Genomic DNA, 23898 nt, shown 5'->3' with positions numbered 1-23898 from the left:
GTTCCCTGAAAGGCGGAACAGATTAGCATAATTCAAGACATGTGGGCATTTCATCAAAGCTTCGAAAATCAAGATGGGTGTTTATAAATTTGTGGTTTCCGAGGGAAAACCAGAAGCGCAAGTGGCAAAAGCAAGAAGAAAAAGTTACTTGAAATACCACCCAACGTTAAATCAGATGTAAGCTAAGTTTATGCAATATTGTATGATAGGATGCACTGCAATGCACTATTTCATTCCATATTTAAAGATTTTATGATTATAAATGAAAAAAGCAATAGAAGAAAATGTACTTTTAGCATTTGCAATGAAGAAATGATGGCATCAGTTCTAAGACTGCAAAGTATTAATAATAAAAATCTCACAAGAGATTTTTATCCAAACTGATTATTAAGTCATTTTCAACTCCTAGTGACCACAAAGATAAATCTTTTTCCATCATGAACTGTTCATAACTTCGTCTTTTAGTTCTTCCAACAGTCTATACATCACTGTAACTGAACGCATCCAACTTGTTGCTAGTTATTCTCTTCTTCTCTTTTCTTCCATCCTTCCCAGCATTACAACCTTCTCTAGATCTCTTGAAATAACGTGTCCAAAGCAGGATAATTTGAGCTGGATCTAGTAGTGAGTATTTTGGGTTGATCTTCTTCAAATTAACCTGACATATTCAAAATGCTAGATAACTTCCACTTGTAGTTCTACTGCACTGATTAAGGTTACACAAGAACCATGTGGCTGCATGAAGAAGTTGTATTCCTTCTTCTTTGTCCTCTGTTGTTAAGTTGATGCAGGTTTGTGTGCCAACAGAAGCAAAACTTTAAAGAAAATTGCCCATATAAATACCTTTATTTTATTTTCCTTCTTTCTCCTCCAGTAGTGGAATTGATTTGAGAACTCCTAAACAAAATTATTGTACTGTTTAGCAAAACCATTTAAGAATGGGGAAAGACATTTCACCTTGTAACTTGGATCAAGGTAATATAAGACAAGGCCCAGCCTGGTGTAATGATTAAGGTACCATGAATCAAGGCAAATTATACATGTCCTAAGACAATGGTGCAGGGTCCAATCTGGGTAAGTCACTGGGAGCAGAGGTTTAGTCTCTTGAGCTTTTGGACTCATGCTGGAGCCCATCCTCAGAGAACTTCTCTCTACAGCAGGGGTGTCAAACTCAAGGCCAGGGGCCAGATCTGGCCTGCAGAGTACTTAGATTTGGCCTGCGGGGTCACCCTGGAAACAGAGAAAGACCAGCCTGTGATGCCTCTGCCAGTGAAAGCAGAGCTTGGGAGGGTGTGTGTGGCCCTCCTGAGTTCCTTTTTCACTGGCAGAGGGTTGCAGGAGGCCATCGCAGATGAAAACGGAGCTCAGACACCTGTTTTCGCTGGCAGAGCACTCGGGCCACTACAGGCGTCCCAAACACGAGTGATATAAAGCTGGCCACACTTACCCTGGCCATGCCCACCCCATCCCCCCAAGGTCAAACACAACCCTGATGCGCCTCTCAATGAAATTGAATTTGACACCACTGCTCTACAGGAATGTGTCCTTTGGGTATTCTATGCCTAGTATTTATGTGGTGCCTGATTGGATGTAGCTTCTTATTGGTTGATTAGGGTATTGATGGCTGGCTATTAAGTTGTTGGTTGTTGTTTCCTTGTGCTGCCAAGTCCTCAGCTCCAAAGTACCTGATAAGCTGGTGGTAAATCAGCACTCCGGTTGACTGATAAGGAGCCCATTTCCCAGACTTCAATCATTTCCCTCTGTATCTTTGTACCTGCTCGGCCAAGGCATCAGGCTAGAAAAGGTATTAGGCTAGAAACCAGGAGATCGTAAGTTCTAGTTCCACTTTAGGCATAAAGCCAGCTGGGTGAGCTTGGGTCAGCAATTTTCTCTCAATGATAGGAAGTAGTAGACAATGGCAAACAACTTCTGGGAAACTTTGCCAAGAAACCTGCATGGATTGTCCACTCCAGGCAGTCTCTAAGAATCAGACCTGACTGAATAGAAGAAGAAAAAAAGTATAAAAGAGACCGTTTTCCTTAAAACCTAGTTGCAGGCTTTGAATCAGTAGCGATATTTTTGACTTACCGTATATACTCGAGTATAAGCCGACCCGAATATAAGCCGAGGCACCTAATTTTACCACAAAAAACTGGGAAAAACTATTGACTCGAGTATAAGCCGAGGGTGGGAAATGAGGCAGCTACTGGTCAATGTAAAAAATAAAGATAGAGCCAAGTAAAATAACATGAATATTTATTTGAACGAAAAACAATAAAAGTGCAAAAGGGGGAAGGAGGATTCCCAGCTCTAAACAAAGGGAAATCCCGGAATGCCAGCGCGAAAGGTGGTGCTCGCGTTCCTCCTCCCTTGCTCAAAAGCCCCAACATGATATTGGAATTGGATGCCATTATATACCTGCTGAGGGGATAATTTGAATAACTTGAAAGATATAAAAGCTCTAAACATATTTGTTTAAAAATCTAAAATCTATACTTAAAATAAATGAATATAAAGTAATAAAGTTCTTTAAAGTTGTAATTCACTTTGCTGCTGAAAAAGAAAGGAAGCTTAACACCTTAAATGGTATTTATTAACTGAAATATCATCAAATCAAATATATAATGAGGTATATTATAATGACCTTTGTTTTCAGAAAGAAGCATGATGGAAGTTTTTCAATAAAGGGAAATATAGAAAAACTTAGTGTCATGCTCATATATCATCTTTACAGATGTTGTTAACACTATACTATGGCAGCATATGATGGTACAATGTTTCAATCAATTTCAGGATGAAAAACTCATCAATGAGGAGGAGGAGTATAATTTATTAACCTTGTATGATATCAGTTTCTCAAGGACTCTAGAAGGACCCGAGGAAGAAATCTCTGCCCCCTCCCCACTTTCCCTTTCCAACCCAGCCTTCCAAGGGGACCCGAGAGGAAGAAATCTCTGCCCCTCCCACTTTCCCTTTCCAAGGCAGCCTTCCAAGAGGACCTCTCAAAAGAGCGAAAGCTTTCTCCTGGTCGTTTACCACCACCATACCCTCCACGCCGCCATCCTAGGCTGGGTTAGAAACAAGGAGGGGGAAGTACAAGGACCAGATCGATGGCACGAGCTCAGATTGCCGGCTGGGGATGATGGGCGCTGCAGTGCGATCTCGGGAGAGACTAGGGGGGAAGAAAGAATGACTGTTTCCCCACACCCTAGGATTGGGGAAAACATTGACCCCTTAGTTGCGGGAGAAGGGTTGCGCTCAAAGCGGTCGCCCATCCATCAATCCATCCTTCCTTCCTTCCTTCCTTCCATCCTTTTTTTTTCCCAGCGAGCGGTGCGTGTGTGTGACATGCAAGCAAGACGCCTCACGGGCATGTGAACTGGGTATGTCTAGTTTAGGGGTGACATGATAGGAACATTCCAATATCTCAGGGGCTGCCACAAAGAAGGGGGAATCAAACTATTCTCCAAAGCACCTGAGGGCAGGACAAGAAGCATGGGTGGAAACTAATCAAGGAGAGAAGCAACCTAGAACAAAGGAGAAATTTCCTGACAGTTAGAACAATTAACCAGTGGAACAACTTGCCTCCAGAAGTTGTGAATGCTCTAACACTGGAAGTTTTAAGAAGATATTGGATAAGCATTTGAAGTGGTATAAGGTTTCCTGTAAGCAGGGTTAGACTAGAAGACCTCCAAGGTCCCTTCCAACTCTATTATTCTGTTTTTTGTTCTGTTTTCTTTCTAATCTATCTATCTATCTATCTATCTATCTATCTATTCATCTATCTATCTATCTATCTATCTATCTATCTATCTATCTATCTATCTATCTAATTAGCTAGCTAGCTAGCTATCATTATCTCGCTCAAAAGACAAAACCTAAACACGAAGTTGTAGCTGAATAGCCCTACATAATTTAGCTTTTTCCAAGCTGGTGATTTCCAAAGGCTTTGAAATGCGACTTTCCTCATCCTCTGCCAGGATAAGCTGATGTGCTCAGAAGGCTGGGAATGGTGGCATTTCCCTACATTTCTTGTGGGCAGAAGGTGGACCCCTATGTTTCCTTGAAAACACCTCCCAATATTTATTAGAGTGACTTCTCTCCCCAGAAGAAAGGTGCGAGCGCTGTTTAACAATCCCGTCAGCTAAATCCTATCGAGTCAAAGGGGCCAGTCAATGGGGCTAGGATGAATTCTGGGTCACCAGGGACCCTTTTTTTGTGCCCGTTCCCCAACCAGGGCGGGCCAAGCAGCCGCTCTTTTAGCGGCTCTGGAATGGATGTTGAGGTAACCCGAAGAGGCAGCCTCTTTTCAACTCCCCCGCCCCTTTTTTTTAAACGCGTCCTGCCGGGCGGCGACAGGGACGCGGACACCAAAAGCGGCGCCCCGTTCTTCTCCGCTTTTATTTTATTTTAGTATTCAATCGGCAGCAGAGGCTCGAGCCTTCTGGGGCGCCGGGAAAAGGAGCCGAGGAGCTGCAGCAACGTTGCAAGAGAGCCGAAAAGAGGGGTGGGGGGGGGAGAGAAGCAAAAAAGAAGAAGAAGCAGCAAGCTTTCCAGCCGACTTCGGTGTGGCGCGAGAATCCGATCCACCGCCTCCTTCCCCCGGCCGACAGGGCTGAACTGCCGCGCTGCACCACCACTTCCCAAAACAGATTTCCAGACTTGGAAGCAGCCCGCCACGAAAGGAGGAGGAGGAGGAGGAAGCGAAGGCGAGCGCCGGCTGCTCCTGCTGCTGTTTCGCGCTCTCCGCCCCCTTCCAGCGCCTTGACGCAGAGCGAGAGAGAGCAGAGAAAGGAACCGCGCCGTCCGACCGGCTGTGTGTGTGTTTGTGGTGGGGGTCTCGTCCCAGCCACCCACCCACTCGCTCCCTTTCCCTCTTCGGAGCGTGGGCTGATCTTAGAAGCCGCGCTGTCCCGGCGGGGCCGTCGCCTCCTCCTCTTCCTCCACGCTCGCTCCTCTTGCACGCCCCTCAACCCCCCCATCCCCCACCCTCTCCGCGCGTGAAGGTCACCTCCTCCCTCTTCCAGGCGGCGGCGGCGGCCCCGAGCGGAGCGCCACAGCCGGCAGCTCCGCTTCCCTCCCACCTTCCTCCTTGCTAAAGGGCCAAAGTCGGCTCCCCGCCCGCGCGGGACCCGAGCAAGCGGTCGCAGTCCAGCCGAACGGTGAAAGCGACATGCCGGCGCCGCTCCGCTTTCACCGTTCGGCTGGACTGCGACCGCTTGGCTCGGGTCGCAGTAACTCCGCCAGGCTGTGCCGAAGAAACCATTTAAAAGCCCAACTGAAGCACGGAGGAGAAGAAAGCCCTGGCGGGGCTTTTAAATGGTTTCTTCGCGCACAGCCTGGCGGAGTTACTGCGGACCCGAGCAAGCGGTCGCAGTCCAGCCGAACGGTGAAAGCGAGCGGCGCCGCATGTCGCTTTCACCGTTCGGCTGGACTGCGACCGCTTGGCTCGGGTCGCAGTAACTCCCGCCAGGCTGTGCCGCGAAGAAACCATTTAAAAGCCCAACTTCTGAAGCACGGAGGAGAAGAAAGCCCTGGCGGGGCTTTTAAATGGTTTCTTCGCGGCACAGCCTGGCGGAGTTACTGCGGACCCAAGCCAAGCCGGTCGCAGTCCAGCCGAACGGTGAAAGCGGAGCGGCGCTCGGCATGTCGCTTTCACCGTTCGGCTGGACTGCGACCGCTTGGCTCGGGTCGCAGTAACTCCGCCAGGCTGTGCCGCCAAGAAACCATTTAAAAGCCCAACTGAAGCACGGAGGAGAAGAGAAAGCCCTGGCGGGGCTTTTAAATGGTTTCTTCGGCACAGCCTGGCGGAGTTACTGCGGACCCGAGCCAAGCGGTCGCAGTCCAGCCGAACGGTGAAAGCGGAGCGGCGCCGGCATGTCGCTTTCACCGTTCGGCTGGACTGCGACCGCTTGGCTCGGGTCGCAGTAACTCCGCCAGGCTGTGCCGCCAAGAAACCATTTAAAAGCCCAACTGAAGCACGGAGGAGAAGAGAAAGCCCTGGCGGGGCTTTTAAATGGTTTCTTCGGCACAGCCTGGCGGAGTTACTGCGGACCCGAGCCAAGCGGTCGCAGTCCAGCCGAACGGTGAAAGCGGAGCGCGCCGGCATGTCGCTTTCACCGCTCGCTGACTGCGACCGCTTGGCTCGGGTCCGCAGTAACTCCGCCAGGCTGTGCCAAGAAACCATTTAAAAGCCCAACTTGAAGCACGGAGGAGAAGAAAGCCCTGGCGGGGCTTTTAAATGGTTTCTTCGGCACAGCCTGGCGGAGTTACTGCGCACCCGAGCAAGCCGGTCCCAGTCCAGCCGAACGGTGAAAGCGGAGCGGCGCTCGGCATGTCGCTTTCACCGTTCGGCTGGACTGCGACCGGCTTGGCTCAGGTCCGCGCGGCGAACTGCTCAGCCTTGGGCAAATCCCGCCGGACGATCTCGCCGCCTCTTTGGCGTCTCCTGTGCGGGGTTCCCGAAGTACATCAAGACGTAGACTCGAGTATAAGCCGAGGGGGCGCTTTTCAGCACAAAAAACGTGCTGAAAAACTCGGCTTATACTCGAGTATATACGGTACATTTTTTAGCAATACGATGTATATACACTGTATTTTCTTTTGCTGTGCCAGAAATCACGCCCGAAGGCTAAGAGAGGTTACAGAAACCTTGATACTATTTGCTCAGCTCAGTGAGATTCTATATGTGCCTGGCAGCCCAGTTTACCTTGTTCGGTGTGTATTGCCAACAGAATCATAGCAACAGCAACAACTAAACAATTTCATTTTCTTGCAGTGACCTTGCAAGCGTTATCTGCAAGGTATGGTAAGAGAGGTCAAAATGGTAGTCATGACAATAGGACACACATTAAAAAAAATGGAAAGAGCTTTTGACTTTTCTATTATATCCTGCAAACACCACCAGTCCCTGCATTTGGACACATATTTTGCCTTTGTTCATTTCACTGATACTGGAGTGCAGTGTCCTCAAAATTTCTCTCTGAATATAAATATTTTTAATAACCTTACAGAAATGATTATGCACGTATCTCAAAGGAAAAATTACATACCTAGTCTAAACTTGAAGTAACTCATATTAGTGCCAAACATAAACCTGAAATAAAGGTAAATCTGACTTACTGAAGAGTCTTAAAATAATTATATTTACTTATAACTTAAATGTTCCTATGGATACAAATTCTGATTTTTTTTAAAAAAAAACAGACATGGAGAGGTGATCCAGATTTCAGAGAGCTTGATTACTTTCCAACAGAAGCAAATATTTAAATAAGATTGTCTGTATAAATATCCTTATACTGAAAGTAATGTTAAAGTTGAACTCATACAGAAAGTCTTTTTAAAAAAAAACTATAACGAATTCTGGTTGTGTAATAGATTTCATGCTGGCAAATGTGCAATGTGAATTCTGAAGGTTCACCATTATATGGTTATCCTATGCTGTACTTCACTGTGTTTCATGTTTCTCAGATGTCGCTATTTTGAAAGCATCATTTCAGTGCTTTATTTTTATAGGCATATTTTATGTAAACTTATCACTGTAACATGCAAATCAACCTAACATGAAAACGGACCATAGATGTTTATCAGTGATATATAAATTGTAATTAGGCAATAGTAAATATGTATAAAATAAATATTGATACACTGTATGATATATTTCCTCAGTATGAGTATCTTTTTAATGGGCATGTAACAACAGATTAGTGAAAACATCATACAGGTAGTCCTCGACTTGCAACTGCAACTGAGCCCAAAATTTCTGTTGCTAAGCAAGACATTTGTTAAGTGAGTTTTGCCCCTTTTGATGAGTTTTCTTGCCACATTTGTTACACGAATCATTGCAGTTTCTAAGTTAGTCACACGGTTGTTAAGGGAATCTGGCTTCCTCATTGGTTTTGCTTGTCAGAAAGCCACAAAACATGACCCTGGGACACTGCAACTATCATAAATAGGAGTCCGTTGCCAAACATCTGAATTTTGATCATGTGACAAGGGGGATGTTGCAATGATCATAACTGTGAAAGTCACTTTTTTCATTGTTGTTGTGACTTCGAACAGTCACCAAATGAACTGTTGTGAGTTGAGGATTACCTGTTTCCTCTCGTATATTGAGTTGTCTGTTTTCTTTAGCATGCAAAGCATCTTGATGAAGAGATGTATCCTAAACATCCTGTGAATCAATATGCCCATGCTGATTATTTTTATTTATTTATTTTATTTTTATTTATTTGTCGAGTATGTATTAGATAATATATATAAGCATGAATTAAATACATAAAATGAATACAATTAAAGGAAACATTAGGACAGGGATGGTAGACACGTCAGTGCTCATGCACGCCCCTTACAGAATTGAATTATATGAGATGAGATGAGATGAGATGAGATGAGATGAGATGAGATGAGATGAGATGAGATGAGATGAGAATGCACAGCAATGTCTTGATATTTTATATTCATGCATCAGGATATTTTCAGATCACACCAGAGTCTCCATTCAGACTCATTCACTGATTAGGAACTTAAGAGATCTGTAAAGGGCAACTCAAGATTTTTGACTAATAATAATAGTCATATTCAACCATGTTGTATTGTCCTCCATTTATTGCCCAGAAGTTATCCAGAGTTATTTGGCCTCTGGTATCACTACTTTGCCTACACCCACCTCCCAGGTGTCATAATATGCCACTGAAAATAAAAAATACTATTAAAAAATAGTAACACAAAATTCATACTATGGGTTTAAATACTTCACTGTGGTTTTGTTTTAGTCATACTGTATTTTATTTAACAAATCAAAAATTCAAATACGTCAAAGCCATAGTTTGCAATTTATAAAGCACCATGCTGTTTCGCACATTGGCTAAGCAAAAATTAAATGCATATTTCATGGAATAAGTCTGTGACATGTGAAAAAAGGAGGACCCCCAAATTCCACCCAGTTTCCATTTGAGATAGTGTCATCCCATCCAGAAGAAAAAGTGGACGGTCCCTAAAAACCAGAGCCACTCAGTCTTGCTAAGGCTGCAATGAAATCTGTTTCCCCCATTCCAAACCTTCACATACCCCAAACAGTAAGACAGAACCTCCATAACATCTCCTGGTCAGCTCAGGACTGTTGAAAATTCTGAACCTCCCAGAATTCTGAACCAGCCATGTTGGGAGTTGAAGTTCACAGTCGTAAAGTTGCTACAAATTGCTCATCCTGTGATTGATCATCATCTTCCCCATCTCTAAAACATCTTTAGGGCACAAAAATAATTGTTCTGTAACATCCTGCGGTAATTACAGAACGTGCATTGATGGACACAACCTATCATAGCTGGATAAAGCCCCATATTTATGTGCAAAATTCTTTTGCTCTGGGCTTTGTTTTCATAACCTTTTCAAAACAAAGAATTGTGTACAGTAGATCAACTGTTTCAGTAGTTATTGGCAGACCTGGATTTATATTCTGTTTCCGCATTCCCCACCATAAAGCATATAGTTTAAACAACTGGAAAGCACATGGAATGACATGACATGCCATGACATGACACACAAGCTCCTGTATTTGGATCTGCATTTTTAAAAAATCGCCACTTATACTTCAATATTACCTTCCTCCAAAAACATTAAGGGAAGCATTTTAAAAGTTCTCCCAAATTCAGATTCTTGTAACTAAAGAAAACTGCCTCCAGAAACATGCTGACAGGGAAAGAAAGCATAAATAGAATAGAATAGAATAGAATAGAATAGAATAGAATAGAATAGAATAGAATAGAATAGAATAGAATAGAATAGAATAGAATAATCAAATCAACAACAACCTAAGAGGCTAGCAGCAACCCGTATCAACAATCAGCACAATATTCACAAATATCACATATTTGTGATACAGTTGACATGTTTAATGAATAAAAGAGATAACAACAACAACAACAATAACAGCTTCCATCCTACGACAATATCTGTAACATTGTCAAACATCCAGATTTGCCTATCCCACATTCAATAGATAGACAAAAAGGATTCAATAGATAGACAAAAATGCCAAACCCAGTCTGACTGTGTGAATAATAATAATAATAATAATAATAATAATAATAATAATAATAATAATAATAACAACAACAACAACAACAACAACAACAACAACAACAACAACAATCCAAACTGCCGACTTTTCAACAACAAAGTCAAAACTGTTTCACGTTTAATATGTGAATGCAGCAAAATTGCACAAACTTATTGCAAAGTTAGACAAACAGAGTTGCTAAATTAATCCACTGGTCATTATTTAAAAAATATGACTTACCTGTATCCAAAAAGTCATGGGAACATAAAGTGGAAAAAGTTATAGAAAATGAGAAGGTGAAGATCTTGTGGGACTTTCGAATACAGACGGATTGTCACTTGGAACACAACACGCCAGATATCACAGTTGTTGAAAACTGAAATGTACAATTTATTGACATCATGGTACCAGGAGATGCCAGAGTCAAAGAAAAAGAACTGGAAAAAATCATGAAATATCGCGACCTGGCCATCAAAACTAAACGGCTATGGATGAAACATGTAACAGTGATACTCACTGTCATTGGGGCACTTGGTATCATGTCCAAGAATTTTATAAGATACATCAACAAATTGCAGTTTCCTGCAATAACACCAGTGGAACTGCAAAAAACTGTGCTACTTGGAACATTGTAGATCTTAAAAAGGTACTTGGTTAATACTAGGATGCTGGCAGCAACCTGTATCAACCATTAGCACCAGGCAATTGTATTTGTAACACATTTGTGAATGTTCAGTTGACTGAGTTTCATGTTTAATGAATAAAGTAAATAATAACAATTTCAAATATAGACTTTTGAATACAGACAGATCTTCATTTGGAACACAACACACCAGATATCACTGGAATTATCAAGTGTACTGTGGCTGAACTGGAAAACCTGGACCAGAAAACATGTAAACTTTTGAATATGTACCACCCTTTACATCCACGAAGTGACACCGACAGGTTGTACCTGCCAAGAAGAATAGGGGGCAGAGGGCTATTGCAAATCCATCAAACTGTAGAAGAAGAAAAACGACGTCTAAATGATTATGTGAACCAAAGCACAGAAAGATTGCTGCAGCTGTGAAAACGGGGAATATTATAAAAACAACAGAAACAAAGGCAGAATATAAGGAAAAACAGTTGGATGACAAATTAAATGGATGGAAAACCAAAGCTCTGCATGGAAAGCACTTGAAAAACATTGAAGGAAAGTGTGATAACAACTTGAAATGGGCATGGCTTAAGAGAGGAACCATCAAGAAAGAAACGGAAAGTTTAATACTCGCTACTCAAGAACAAGCATTACAAACTAATGCCATAAAAGCAAAGATACAAAAATCCACTGCCAATCCAAACTGTTTCACACTTAATATGTGAGTGCAGCAAAATCGCGCAAACTGATTACAAAGCTAGATAAGTTGCTAAATTAGTCCACTGGTCATTATGTAAAAAATATGACATACCTATATCTGAAAAGTCATGGGATCACAAAGTGGAAAAAGTTATCAAAAATGAGACAGTGAAGATCTTGTGGGACTTTCGAATACAGATGGATCGTCATTTGGAACATAACACGCCAGATATCACGGTTGTTGAGGGCCAAAGCGTACAGTTTATTGATATCGCTGTACCAGGAGACACCAGAAGAAAAAGACCTGGAAAAAATCATGAAATATTGCAACCTGGCCATCGAAACTCCATGGCTATGGATGAAACATGTAACAATGATACCCACTGTCATTGGAGCACTTGGTACCATGTCCAAGAATTTTACAAAACACATCAAGAAATTGCAGCTTCCTGCAATAACATCAGTAGAACTGCAAAAAACTGTGCTACTTGGAAATCATATATTTTAAGAAGATACTGGGTTGATACCTAGGGCGCTGGCAGCAACCTGTATCAACCATTAGCACCAGGCAATTGTATTTGTGACACATTTTTAAATGTTCAGTTGACTGTTTCATGTTTAATGAATAAAAGAAATACTAATAATAATAATAATAATAATAATAATAATAATAATAATAATAATAATAATAATAATAATAGCCTTAACTATATTGCAGTACAGTAATCTTGTTACCAGCTGTTTTTTTGTTATAGCCTATGCTTTATTCTCATTTATACAGGCTTGTAGTATAAATTACTAGCTATACCTCATGAATGATTCCACTATTACTTAAATGGAAGCAAAAATATGATACAAAAACATGAAATCAGGAGAAATAAGTATTATACCGAGTGTTTGGAATTAGAGAATGTCATTCTCCCATCTCCTACATATTCCCTTATAACTAAAAACAACCCCTCCCTTTTAGGACCCTGTAATCACTGAGAGTTTACAGGCCCTTTGCGACACCACAAGGAACCAATAGCAGAGTTTTTTTTCTTTGCACCCTAGGAGAGAGGATTGAACTCTCAACTTTCTGAATGTTTTCACCACTAGGCCATCACACTGCTCATTTCAAATTCTCCTCCAATTCCATCCCCAAAACGTTCTCTTCCGAAATGTATTGTAGTGGTTTTGCTGTCATATAAATTTTGGGGTGTCCTTCTGAAATGTCATTTATTTATTGCAGTTTTCTGGTGTGCAAGCCTGCGGTCCAGCACTGTCCATTCGGAATCAGTTTCATTTTTATGAATGCAGCATTCGGCCAGAAACCTTCATTCCGAACTGATATTGTTTTCCAAGGCATCCTCAGGCGCCAATCAAGATAATTTTTCAGGCGGCAAAGCTTTCAAAAAAGGACAGCATTGAGCATAGGGTCACAACCAAAACTTGGGAGTTAACGTTGCACAAGCACTGAATGGCACGCCTGAATGTTGACAAGGGGAAATATCTTTTTAACCTTTTTTTTCTGTCTAGTTTACATCCCACAAGACAAAGCTACTGGGAACTTTATTGCCAACCAATGGAGAGAGACCTTTGTCGGGCTAGACTCCCAAATGTATTAGTTACTTCTTTTAAAAGTTTGATTCGTTTGTTTCACAATACAGTGAGCAGAATATAAAAGCAAATAGCACAGCCTGACTCCCTGTTGGGCAGGCGTGGTGTCAACACCGGAGGCCAGCTGGGCTGTTTGCGCAGCTCCTGACAATCAGCAAAGGCGTCCAGTTATGGGGCTTCGCCTCTCCGGAGAGCCTAAAAGCAGAGCGGGTCCGCAGGTCCTTATTTTATTATTATGGTTGCATGCACAAGCAGCCTCAACCAATCAGAGCAATGTTGCATATTCATGAATTCTCTTTAGCCAATGAAACAGCGAGCACCAAAAACACACACCCTGAGGCTGAAAGAAATAAAGAAACTCCGGTGGGCGAAACTTTTCTCTCGCCTTCGAGCGAGGCGCTGGAGCGGCTCATGGGATTCTCATGGCGTTTAACCCGTTGCGCCAGAGTCCGCCCCGCAAGCGCGCGAGGTGAGGAGGGCGCAGCAGCGTCAGCCGGATCCCGTTGCCCGCACCTCTGCCTAGCCGCGTCTGAACGAGCTGGTGGGGGAGGCAAGAGTTTTGACTGCCCAAGGAGCTCCATGCGTTGGCTATGGAGAAAGGGGCGCCCTTGGGACTGTCTCGCCTGTGCGTGCTGTGGACTGCGGTGCTGTGGGAAATCTGCCGCTGCGGCGCCCACGCCAACTGGATGTGAGTAGAATGGGCTCGCCGGAGCCGCGCATGGGAGGAAACGGAGTTTGAATCTCCCGGGTCTGTAATATATAGTAATATACCCAGAGAGAAAGATATTTCTGTCCACAGACAGACTAAGCAATTCGGTTATTATTCTTGGGTGAAGCGTTGCAAATGGGGCTTTTCTCCTCTGCCTGTCCTGCGCCTGCTATAATTTGGAATGAAAACATCATTGATGAGCCAAATGATCGATCCCAATACAAGGGTCCTTCCCTTAATAAGGCTCAAGTGATGGGATGATGACAGTTCCTAACGATGTTAAGATAGGTCACTTTTTATTTTCTATTCTATCCAAGAGGTTTTGAATGCCTCCAAAGGAGAAGAAAGGCTGGTTGAAATCTTTCAGCTGATTTTTTTTTTTTAAAAAAATAGAGCCTCTTTAGCACTATTAATGTTATATTCTGGGTTAATGTAATTAATTTGGGATGTTAAGAAAAGATATGCCATGAAGATTTTTTTTTTTATCAAGACAGAGTTTTTACAAAGTTATAGATCGGCTTGAACAAAAGAAAACCATAGGGAATATATTGTCTACTTTATTTCACTAAATAAATGGCCAGCTGTTTATTTACATTACATTATGATCTAGACTCTAAATGATGCGGGAGAGAGAGATCTGAGTGAGTACATAGGTATACATACATATTTATTTAATGTTGTGTGAAAGGCTCAAAGCCATATAAAGGCATGTGTGTTTTAAATACAGTATAATCAAACTGTGCATTGTTTCCAACAATTGTTATTTGTTATTGTATATTTGTTATATATTGTTATTCTTGGGAATAACAATTGTTATTCCCAAGAATAAATAACCTTATTTAAAACACACACAAGCACACACACACACAAGCACACACACACACAATCAGAACCCTGCGCCCTTTGAACTTTTTGATTACAAAATAAAATTGTATTAATGGATATTCCACCAGGGCTTGTTGTTTTGTGCTATCTGATGTTCTTTAGAAACATCAGTATTTAGTATTAATGTTGCTATTTTAGTATGTTCAAGATAGGTTTAAAAATTATCTCTGATTACTCAAAACTGATTACTCAAAAATGGCAGCATTGGGCCAAACTTTATCATAGTGTTTCTCAGTGTGGCAGCCTAAAAATGGGTGGACTTCAACTCCCAGCAATGCTGGCTGGGGAATTCTGGGAGTTGAAGTCCACCCATCTTCAAGCTGCCAAGGTTGAGAAACACTGCTTTATCAGAATATAAAAGCTAAGCAGAGTCCAATATGGCTATCCACTGGGATGGGTAGCTACCCATCTTTGGGCCTTGACTGGGTTAAGAAGTTGAATATCATCCTGGAAGATAAGACAATGACAGACTGTTTCGTACTGGTTGCTCTTACACATATGAGACACAATGAATTACATTTGGAAGCAAATTACTTTAGTTCTAAATATTTAGTCAAAATGGGCCTGAAAACCTGATGTGTCACTATTTTGCAGTATTCGTTGCTGTACTCTTACAACTTTTAAAAAAAAGTTTTATAGCATTTCCTGCCATTTGATAGGTTTGCAATTTTTTTCAGATTGATTGAATTGTTTTGTAGGAAAATCTACCATATTTTTCGGACTATAAGATTCACCTTAGTTTTTGGGGAGGAAAATAAAAAAAAAGCTGATTGGGGGCAGATCCGCCTCCTGGAATACCCCCAATCAGCTGTTCCCAGAGATGAACTTTAGCAACAGGTTCCTTGGTTGTGAGCTCTGCACCTTGCTTTTTTTTTTCAGCCTCTGAAAGGTCTGTTTGAGAGGCTTTTTTCAGCCTCTCAAATGGAGGTTTCAGAGGCTGGGCAGGGCTACATTCGGACTATAAAACGCACCCAGATTTTCACCCTCTTTTTGGGGGTAAAAAAGTGTGTCTTATACTCTGAAAAATATGTCTAATGTAAACCTGATTTGAACAATTATCCTGTACTTAAGGTGGATTTTTTTTCTATGAAAGACCTTTATGAGCACACAAATATGAATATTGGATATTTCCAACCCAGATGGAGACTGAATTCTTCTCTGAAGATCACTCATTCAGATAACTAGCAGAATTAACAGGCCTCATGTTAAACAGTTCCATTCCCAAGTATATGCACGGCCCTGGCATACTAGTTCTTTTATTTTAGAGTTACCGTTCGAAAGTATCTCGATATAGCATCCTAGAGGGTGTTGAAAAACGTTCCAATAAAAAATAAATGATATTCTTTGCAGCACTTGTAAAATAAAACCCACAGGGCATGTAACAGTTTGAGTACAATAGGAATAAGGAATCTTAAATCTGTATTTAGTTTGGTATAGGGTGTGGAGGACTGCACTTAAAAAATGGCAGTGTGGGAAAATGGGATGCAATAACTGTAAATATGGTCAACGTATGAATGAAGACAATAAAGATCTCTGTCTAACAATAGTAATCTCCAAGAGGCCTAAAAGAAGATGGTTGAAAGGCATAGCAGATGTGTCAACTGACATTGTTTTACACTTTGTCCACCATTATTTTTTATTTTTCCTGAAATTACACATATACAGGAAGTCTTCAACATACAACCATTCATTTAGTAACTGTTCAAAGTTAAAACGGCACTGAAAAAAGTGACATAACCATTTTTTACATTTATGACCATTGCAGCATCCCTGTGTTCATGTGATCAAAATTCATATGCTTGGCAAGTGGCTCATATCTATGACTGTTGCAGTGTCCCAGGTTCATTTGATCACCTTTTTCAACCTTCTGAAAAGCAAAGTCAATGGGGAAGCCAGATTCACTTAACAACAGTGTTACTAACTTAATAACTGCCGTGATTCACTTAACAACTGTGGCAAGAAGGGTTGTAAAATGGGGCAAAACTCATTTAACAGCTGTCTCTCTTAGCAACATAAATTTCGGGCTCAATTGTGGCCATAAGTCAAGGACCCGCTGTACATAGGCATGCATAGAGCCTGTTTTGTCACCAGCTTGGGCATTTAAAAGCATGGAAATGACTGAAAAGTTTAGAGTCCTGAAAAAGTGTTTATGAAATGTATATTTAGGCACGAGTCTGAAATTCATGGTATCCTGGATTTTTTCTTTTTTTAAAAAATTCTAAATCCGTAGACGTGTAAACATCTCAATTATTTTTGAAATCACTGAAGAAATATCACAAGGTTCCCAGAGTCCTGATTCTTAGTGTATAATTAATCTTATTAACCACTGGCAAAGAGAGTGTCACTTAGTATGCCTATCATGAGTCTCTTCTCCTTTGTCCCCATGTGTTTGGATGATGGCGGCTCATTATTTTTCCCAATCATCATCATCTGTGGAGCTATGGTAGTTATTAATTGTAGATGTTTCATTATGGGCCATCCTTTCTGTCTGTTAGCATAACATGAAAAACATGGTATTTGGATCTCACCCCCAGGATGATTTTGCAGGTGGCTGGGTATTGCCTCCTTTGGTGTCCCAGAGAAATTGGGTTGTGGTAACCTGCCGCTGAATGGTCACCAAAAGGACCTGTGCAAGAAGAAGCCCTACCTCCTGCACAGCATCCGAGAAGGAGCACACTTGGGCATCCGTGAATGCCAGAGCCAATTCAGACATGAGCGGTGGAACTGTCTACTCTCTCCGGATACAGTACCTGCACTTTCCACTAATCCTTCATCCATCTCCGCCTCTCCTGCTTTCTCCGTCTTTGGCTATGAGTTGAGCAGCGGTAGGTTCTTAGTTGGCAGCACTGGTGGTTGGGCAGTCCTTTGGATGGCTTAAGCCTGAACTCTTGCTTCAATGTTGGCCAAGCTAGATCAGTTCTCGTTAGCCCAGAAGTAATACTATCTGACAACTTCGATCATCCAATTTCATAATTTGAAGGCATGTAAATATTTTCATTTCTGAAAAAATGTGGAATATGAACGGAAGTTTCTTGTGGAAAAGTTATGATTTATTGTGCTCTCTCATTTATACTGCTTCAGCATATTGGTCCCATTAATGGCTCAGATTCAAATTAAGTTGTTCATTGATTGGATTGGATTGACTCAGATAGAACTGATTTTCTTGAGTGAAACCAGATGGTCCAACTCTTAGTTGCATGTCAGCCTTAATGATTAATCACAGAACATATTTCTGATATTTTTAACAAATCCTTTTTTTTTTTGTAGGTACCAAAGAAACAGCATTTATCTATGCTGTGATGGCAGCTGGCCTAGTGCACTCAATGACACATTTATGCAGCACAGGGAACCTGACTGACTGCGCCTGTGATTCCATGTTACAAAACAGTGGCTCAGCCAGAGAAGGCTGGCACTGGGGTGGATGTTCTGATGATATCCAGTATGGAATGTGGTTGAGCAGAAAGTTCTTAGATGGTCCAACAAAAAACATCTCCAGAAAAGATAGAAATGGATTGATGGTCATGAATCTGCATAATAATGAAGCAGGAAGACTGGTAGGGATTCAAATCTTTTCCACTCCATTCTTCTCTCCCACGTATCCATGAACACTGATGAGAGGAAGTTACACGTTTCTTTTATTTAGGTCCTGTGTGACTATGGGGCTCATGTAATCATAACTACTTTATCTGTTTGCTCTTCATGTTTCACTCCACCTGGGCAAATGAGAATGGAGAGCCTTTGAGATGTTACTGGATTACAAATCCTAGTCTCCCTTACTATTGAACATGGTGGCTGGGTCTACTGAATCTTGTAATTCAGTAACAACTGAATTTCCATTAAAGAAGCTTTCTCCACCAGGGTGCTCTTCAGAATGAGCTGCACTGAAGATAATGCACTTTCTGTATGGAAGTTAAGCTTTGAGGAAACCACATATAAAAGTAATGGGAAGTTGTCAGTTCTTTGAAGTAGGTCAAATATTCACACAAGAAGTATTGGAACTCTGATTTATTTATTTATTTATTTATTTATTTATTTATTTATTTATTTATTTATTTATTTATTTATTTATTTATTTTTCAAATTTATACACCGCCCTATCTCCCTAAGGACTCAGGGCGGTTCACAGGCAGTTAAAATACATATAAATACAGATTAAGAAACAACAATTAAAAAACTTATTCTATTGCCGAATTTAAAAACAATATAAATAATAAAAAAACCCTTAAAACCAATAACTTTAAAATCTAATCCAGTCCCGCGCAGATGAATAAGTGCGTTTTAAGCTCGCGACGAAAGGTTCGGAGGTCCGGAAGTTGACGAAGTCCTGGAGGGAGTTCGTTCCAGAGGGTGGGAGCCCCCACAGAAAAGGCCCTTCCCCTGGGTGTCGCCAGACGGCACTGCCTAGCTGACGGCACCCTGAGGAGTCCCTCTCTGTGAGAGCGCACGGGTCGGTGAGAGGTATTTGGTAGCAGTAGGCGGTCCCGTAAATAGTACTGTTTACAGGATTTAAAGTACTGTTATAGACTCAGTAACAATTTCAATTTTTCTTTCCCTCCCTTTTATATCCAAAAGAATCAGGGAGGGATCGTGTTATGTTTTCTTTTTTTCCTTTTTTTTTAAAGTCTTCTTTAAGATTTCTTGGGCTTCGCTCATATTCTACCTCATTTATCCTTCAATATCATCTCTGGTTTTCTGCACAAATCACCAATGCGTTTTCCCTATAGAATGCATATTGATGTCCTAGCCCTTCTTTATTCATAGAGAAATCTGAATGGTTCCAGGAACTGCAGTAAGCGGTAAAGGCTATCAAAATGGCACATACAGGCCACCTTTCCCTTGAGATTTCAGAGCAGAAAGATACAGGTGTTATATTGTATATGGGATTTTGTGTGATTTAATGAGAGCAGGAAGCCATCCTCCATATTGCTTTACAAAGGGTCTAAAGCCGATGATGAATACACAAGCTGCTGCCACTTTGTCCACTGTTCAATATAACTTATCCCATGGCTGAAGAAACAAACTGTTGCCTAGTTTAAAAACAAACTAGTTTTTTGGTCCATATGAAAACTGTATTCAATATTTGTGTTATAAAAGGGGAAAGTAATTTCTAAATTAAAAAAAAAGAGCCTCAAATGCTTTGGAACAGGGGTCTCCAACCTTGGTCCCTTTAAGACTTGTGGACTTCAACTCCCAGAGTTCCTCAGTCAGCTTTGCTTCAACTCTGGGAGTTGAAGTCCACAAGTCTTAAAGGGACCAAGGTTGGAGACCCCTGCTTTGGAATATGCTTGGTGTGCGACCTAAGAGGAGAGTTGATCCTTTCTGATTGTGCTTTGCTTTAATTTTTCCTCCAGGCAGTAGCAAAACTGATGTCCATCGACTGCCGCTGTCACGGCGTATCTGGTTCTTGTGCTCTGAAAACTTGCTGGAGAACCATGTCACCCTTTGCAAAAGTTGGCAGTTTTTTAAAAGAAAAGTATGAGAACAGTATCCAGATTTCTGACAGACTAAGACGAAAAATACGCAGGAAAGAAAAAAGCCAGCGGAGCATCCCAATCCAGAAAGAAGATCTGCTCTATATCAACAGATCACCCAACTACTGTATGGAAGATCGCAAACTGGGGGTCTCTGGGACACAAGGGAGGGAATGCAATCGCACATCAGTTGGACCGGATGGATGCAACCTCCTCTGCTGTGGCCGTGGATATAACACACAAGTGGTCAGGCATGTGGAGAGATGTGAGTGCAAATTTGTTTGGTGTTGCTATGTACACTGCAGAAGATGTGAGACTGTGACTGACGTTCATACTTGCAAATGAAAGTAATTGCCTCAAATACCTTTCATGGATCAAGCGAAAGAAAAATGAACATCTTCTCTGGAGTCCAAGGTTGAAAGCTTTTTGTTTTTGTGGAAAAAGCAACTTGGAAGAAATAGCAACAAATCACCTGGGAACTTGTATTTCATGAGGAATTTGCATACTTGGATGGTGCATTTGTGTAATTCAGTCTACAATGGCTATGGATTTTCAGTGTTTCAGTCACATGCAGTGCTTTAATGAATTTAATGGCTAAACAAATCAGACTAGCTTAGATTTAACATTTAACATTTTAACATAGAAGTTAAAATAATATACTCTTTAAGGCATCTTGCTCTCCTGTATTGAGAACATTCTGTTTATAAAATAGCGATAAAATCATTTGCACAGCAATTTGTAGTTGGGAATGACACTGAGGTTCAAGCATCCAAGACACAAAGCACCCAAGACTTGGTTAACCAATCACAACCCAAAAATTGGCTGGGTAGGTTTCAGGATAGATTTTCTATAGGTAGTCCTTGACTTATGACTGGTGACTTAGCAACCACTGGCAGTTACAGTGGATCCTGCAAAAGGGACTTACGACCTGGAGTCTTATGTATGACCTCCTTCCTGCAGTCCTGTGACTACATTTTGGATGTTTAGCAACCAGCTACATTTACAGCCATTTGCAGCATCCCATGATCAACATGTTTTTTCTTCCAGTAACACCCATTTTCTTTTAGTTTACAGCAAAAAATGCCCCATAGTGAACAATTGGTTGCTTAATAACTGTGGTGTTCACTCAATGACCATGGCGTTCCCTTTACAACTGCTGCATTCACTTAACAACTTCACAAAAGAAGTAATAAAATCAAGCAGTTATGTGATGACCTGCTTTATGATTATCACAACTTGCAATAAAAATCAGTCTCAATTAGTGTCCTAAATCGAGAGCTAGTGTCATTGGTACAGTCATCAGCATTAGCGAACAAGCCTGTTGATGCAGCTGATATGCTGTTAAACGTGTATTCCTGTGTTTTCAATTCTATTCCAGTGTTCTAATTTTTCATTTAAGGCAGAGAAACAGAATGAGGGGTCCTTGGTGCTCTCTGAGCTTGGTTGTTTTCTCGCAGAAGTTTCATTAGCCAAACTGGGTAACTTCATTAGTCTTATCACTGATCGGTCCTAGTACTGATGATGTTACCTAGTTTGGGTAATGAAACATCTGGAAGAAAGCATCCAAGCACAGAGAGCCTGAGGACCTCTCATTTCAACGCTGAACTACAAATATTCTATCAGAGAAAGAGAATTGTGTATTTGTCGCAATTGTACAGTAGTATTCAAATACTGTAGTATCTTTCTGTTTTCCCTTGAGGCTTCTTGATTAGGTCTACATTGCGATGCATTTCAGAGAAGTCTCATTTAAAAAAAGAAAATAGGTGTGACGCTGATTTGTAAAGATACTGTAGTGTACCATGAAATAAATAATATACCTGTTGAAGACCCCTTGCATATGGGATGAATACAAGTCACCTATGAAGGCAATTGCAGATTGCACAGCTGCCTACATAGCTTTATCAGAATGGTACTTTATTCTTATATATTCTTATAAACTGTGTTCTTAAACTTATAAACATGCCAGTTGCCAAGTGTCCAAATTTTGATCATGTGGTCATGGGGATGCTGCAATGAGAATATGAAAATAGTCATATAGCAATAGCAATAGCACTTAGACTTATATACTGCTTCATAGTGATTTAGAGCCCTCTAAGCGGTTTACAGAGTCAGCATATTGCCCCCAACAAACTGGGTCCTCATTTTTACTGAACTCAGAAGGATGGAAGGCTGAGTCAACTTTGAGTCTAGTGAGATTCGAACTGCCAAACTGCTGGCAGCCAGTGATCAGCAGAAATAGCCTGCAGTACTGCACTCTTAACCACTGTGCCACCGCGGCTCATTATTACCAGTACCTTTTTCAGTGCCACTGTAACTTTGGTTACTGAATGAATGATTAAGTCAAGGACTACCTTTATCATCTACACACCAAAGGGAATTATCTTGGTGCAAGATATCAAAGACAGAACCATTCTTTTGCATCTATATTTCATAAATGTCTTCATTTCCCATTATTTACCAGATTGCTGACATCAACTACTTTTTGTAGAAATGGAGAGGATGCTTGGTATTGTGTTGGGATGAAGAGAGTGTTTTCTAGTGTTCTTTTGAATGTACATTACATTCAGGATATAGAATTGCAACTTTAAATATTACTCTGGTTGAATTGGAAGCAATCAATTTACAATTCACTCCCCAAGATTTTCTTTCATTGTTTGAAACTTAATTTTCTGATACATAAAGGAGCTCGATTTCCCCCCCTGGATATACAAACTGTTGGCAAGTTGTAACTAGCAATATCTGGAAGTCTATAGGCCCCATTCTTGGACTACATCCATAGATCTGTTATATTTTTTGTGGTTATGGAAAGTTGTGCATACAGTGCTTCTCTTAATTAATTATCCATACCAGGGATTTCTCTTCCTTTCACAGATACTGTAGCTACGGAAATACTCTACTCTTTCATGCAAAGATGTTGACTATTTTTTTAAAAATTGCCCCCTCGATCGGAAGGGAACAGTTATCTGGTTACGATCTCCTCAATAGGTTGGTTTGGCTTAGTTTGCTAAGTTTGCCTTTGAAAACTTTTTCCAGTATCAACAATATAAGAATAATGAAGGGATCTGAAGAATCCTCTAATTTTATCCCAAAACAGAATGTTTATTAGCTCTCACAAAGCTCACTTCCCAGCCACTGTTTAATATAAAATCGTAAGTGCAATGGATTGGCTTATGGTTCTATAAACATTCCAGCAATACCACACAATGTAGTCCAATTCTGCTTGGATTGGTTCTGCATGTTCTTGATTTCAGTGGGTTTGACTCCCAACTAAATGTACATCGGATTGCATCTACCTTCATCACAGTCTATAGATTATAGACTTAGTTTCTCCATTAAATATATTTTCTCATGAAATGGTAAGCAACTCATAAACATATTTACAGCTTCAGCTACCTCTTAAGTTTTATATAAGAACACTGCCCTGCAAAATATAACTTGCATTCATATTAAGGCCTAAGTTCCTTCTACTTAATGCTCTTCAGCCTCTCAAAATCTCTCTCAAAAACACAGAAATAGATAGAAAAGATCAATTCTGTTAAGATTATTTACGAAAAGAGAATTGAGATTCAAGAGCACCTTTCAAAACACATTGGGAATAATGTATGTTATTGTTTCTCTAGGTTAAGAACAATTTTTGCTGCTATATTGAGGTTACCCGATTTTTGTTTGTTCTCATTTTGTCAATAAAATATTAACACATGTGTTTATTATCAGAGCTAATTAACAGAAACAGATGGCAGCAAGTGTACAGATAGCTGGTGGCTAGAGATCCCCTTCTCCTGAAAGGTTTATTGCCAGTAGCTTTTTGTTGTCAATCATTCTTAAAACTGGAAAA

General features: G+C 41.0%; 1 protein-coding gene across 3 annotated transcripts; it reads left to right on the top strand.

Moving 5' to 3' along the window:
* Positions 1–11: 11 nt before the first annotated feature.
* WNT16 (Wnt family member 16) lies at positions 12–23764 on the top strand. 3 transcript variants are annotated; one of them, XM_058191037.1, is made up of 4 exons: positions 12–177; positions 17140–17417; positions 17860–18146; positions 19944–23764. In XM_058191037.1, exons 1-4 carry the CDS (start codon positions 74–76, stop codon positions 20406–20408), a joined length of 1134 nt encoding a protein of 377 aa, XP_058047020.1. In that variant the 5' UTR covers positions 12–73; the 3' UTR covers positions 20409–23764. The 3 variants fall into 3 exon arrangements, with proteins under 3 accessions (XP_058047020.1, XP_058047021.1, XP_058047019.1); XM_058191038.1 differs by lacking the exon at positions 12–177 and adding an exon at positions 12761–13686; XM_058191036.1 differs by lacking the exons at positions 12–177; positions 17140–17417 and adding an exon at positions 12761–13686.
* The last annotated feature ends 134 nt before the right edge of the window (positions 23765–23898 follow it).

Source organism: Ahaetulla prasina, chromosome 7, assembly GCF_028640845.1.
Source record: "Ahaetulla prasina isolate Xishuangbanna chromosome 7, ASM2864084v1, whole genome shotgun sequence".
In the NCBI taxonomy this organism is placed as follows: domain Eukaryota; kingdom Metazoa; phylum Chordata; class Lepidosauria; order Squamata; family Colubridae; genus Ahaetulla; species Ahaetulla prasina.
This window is presented reverse-complemented; position numbering and strand designations above follow the sequence as displayed.

Bases quoted from the DNA above. Each gene is read 5' to 3' on its own strand.
- WNT16 (XM_058191036.1), top strand. From the start codon at position 13,242: ATGCACAAGCAGCCTCAACCAATCAGAGCAATGTTGCATATTCATGAA. The intron at 13,687-17,859 runs GTGAGTAGAATG...TTTTTTTTGTAG, and splicing joins GGCGCCCACGCCAACTGGAT to GTACCAAAGAAACAGCATTT. The intron at 18,147-19,943 runs GTAGGGATTCAA...TTTTTCCTCCAG, and splicing joins ATAATGAAGCAGGAAGACTG to GCAGTAGCAAAACTGATGTC.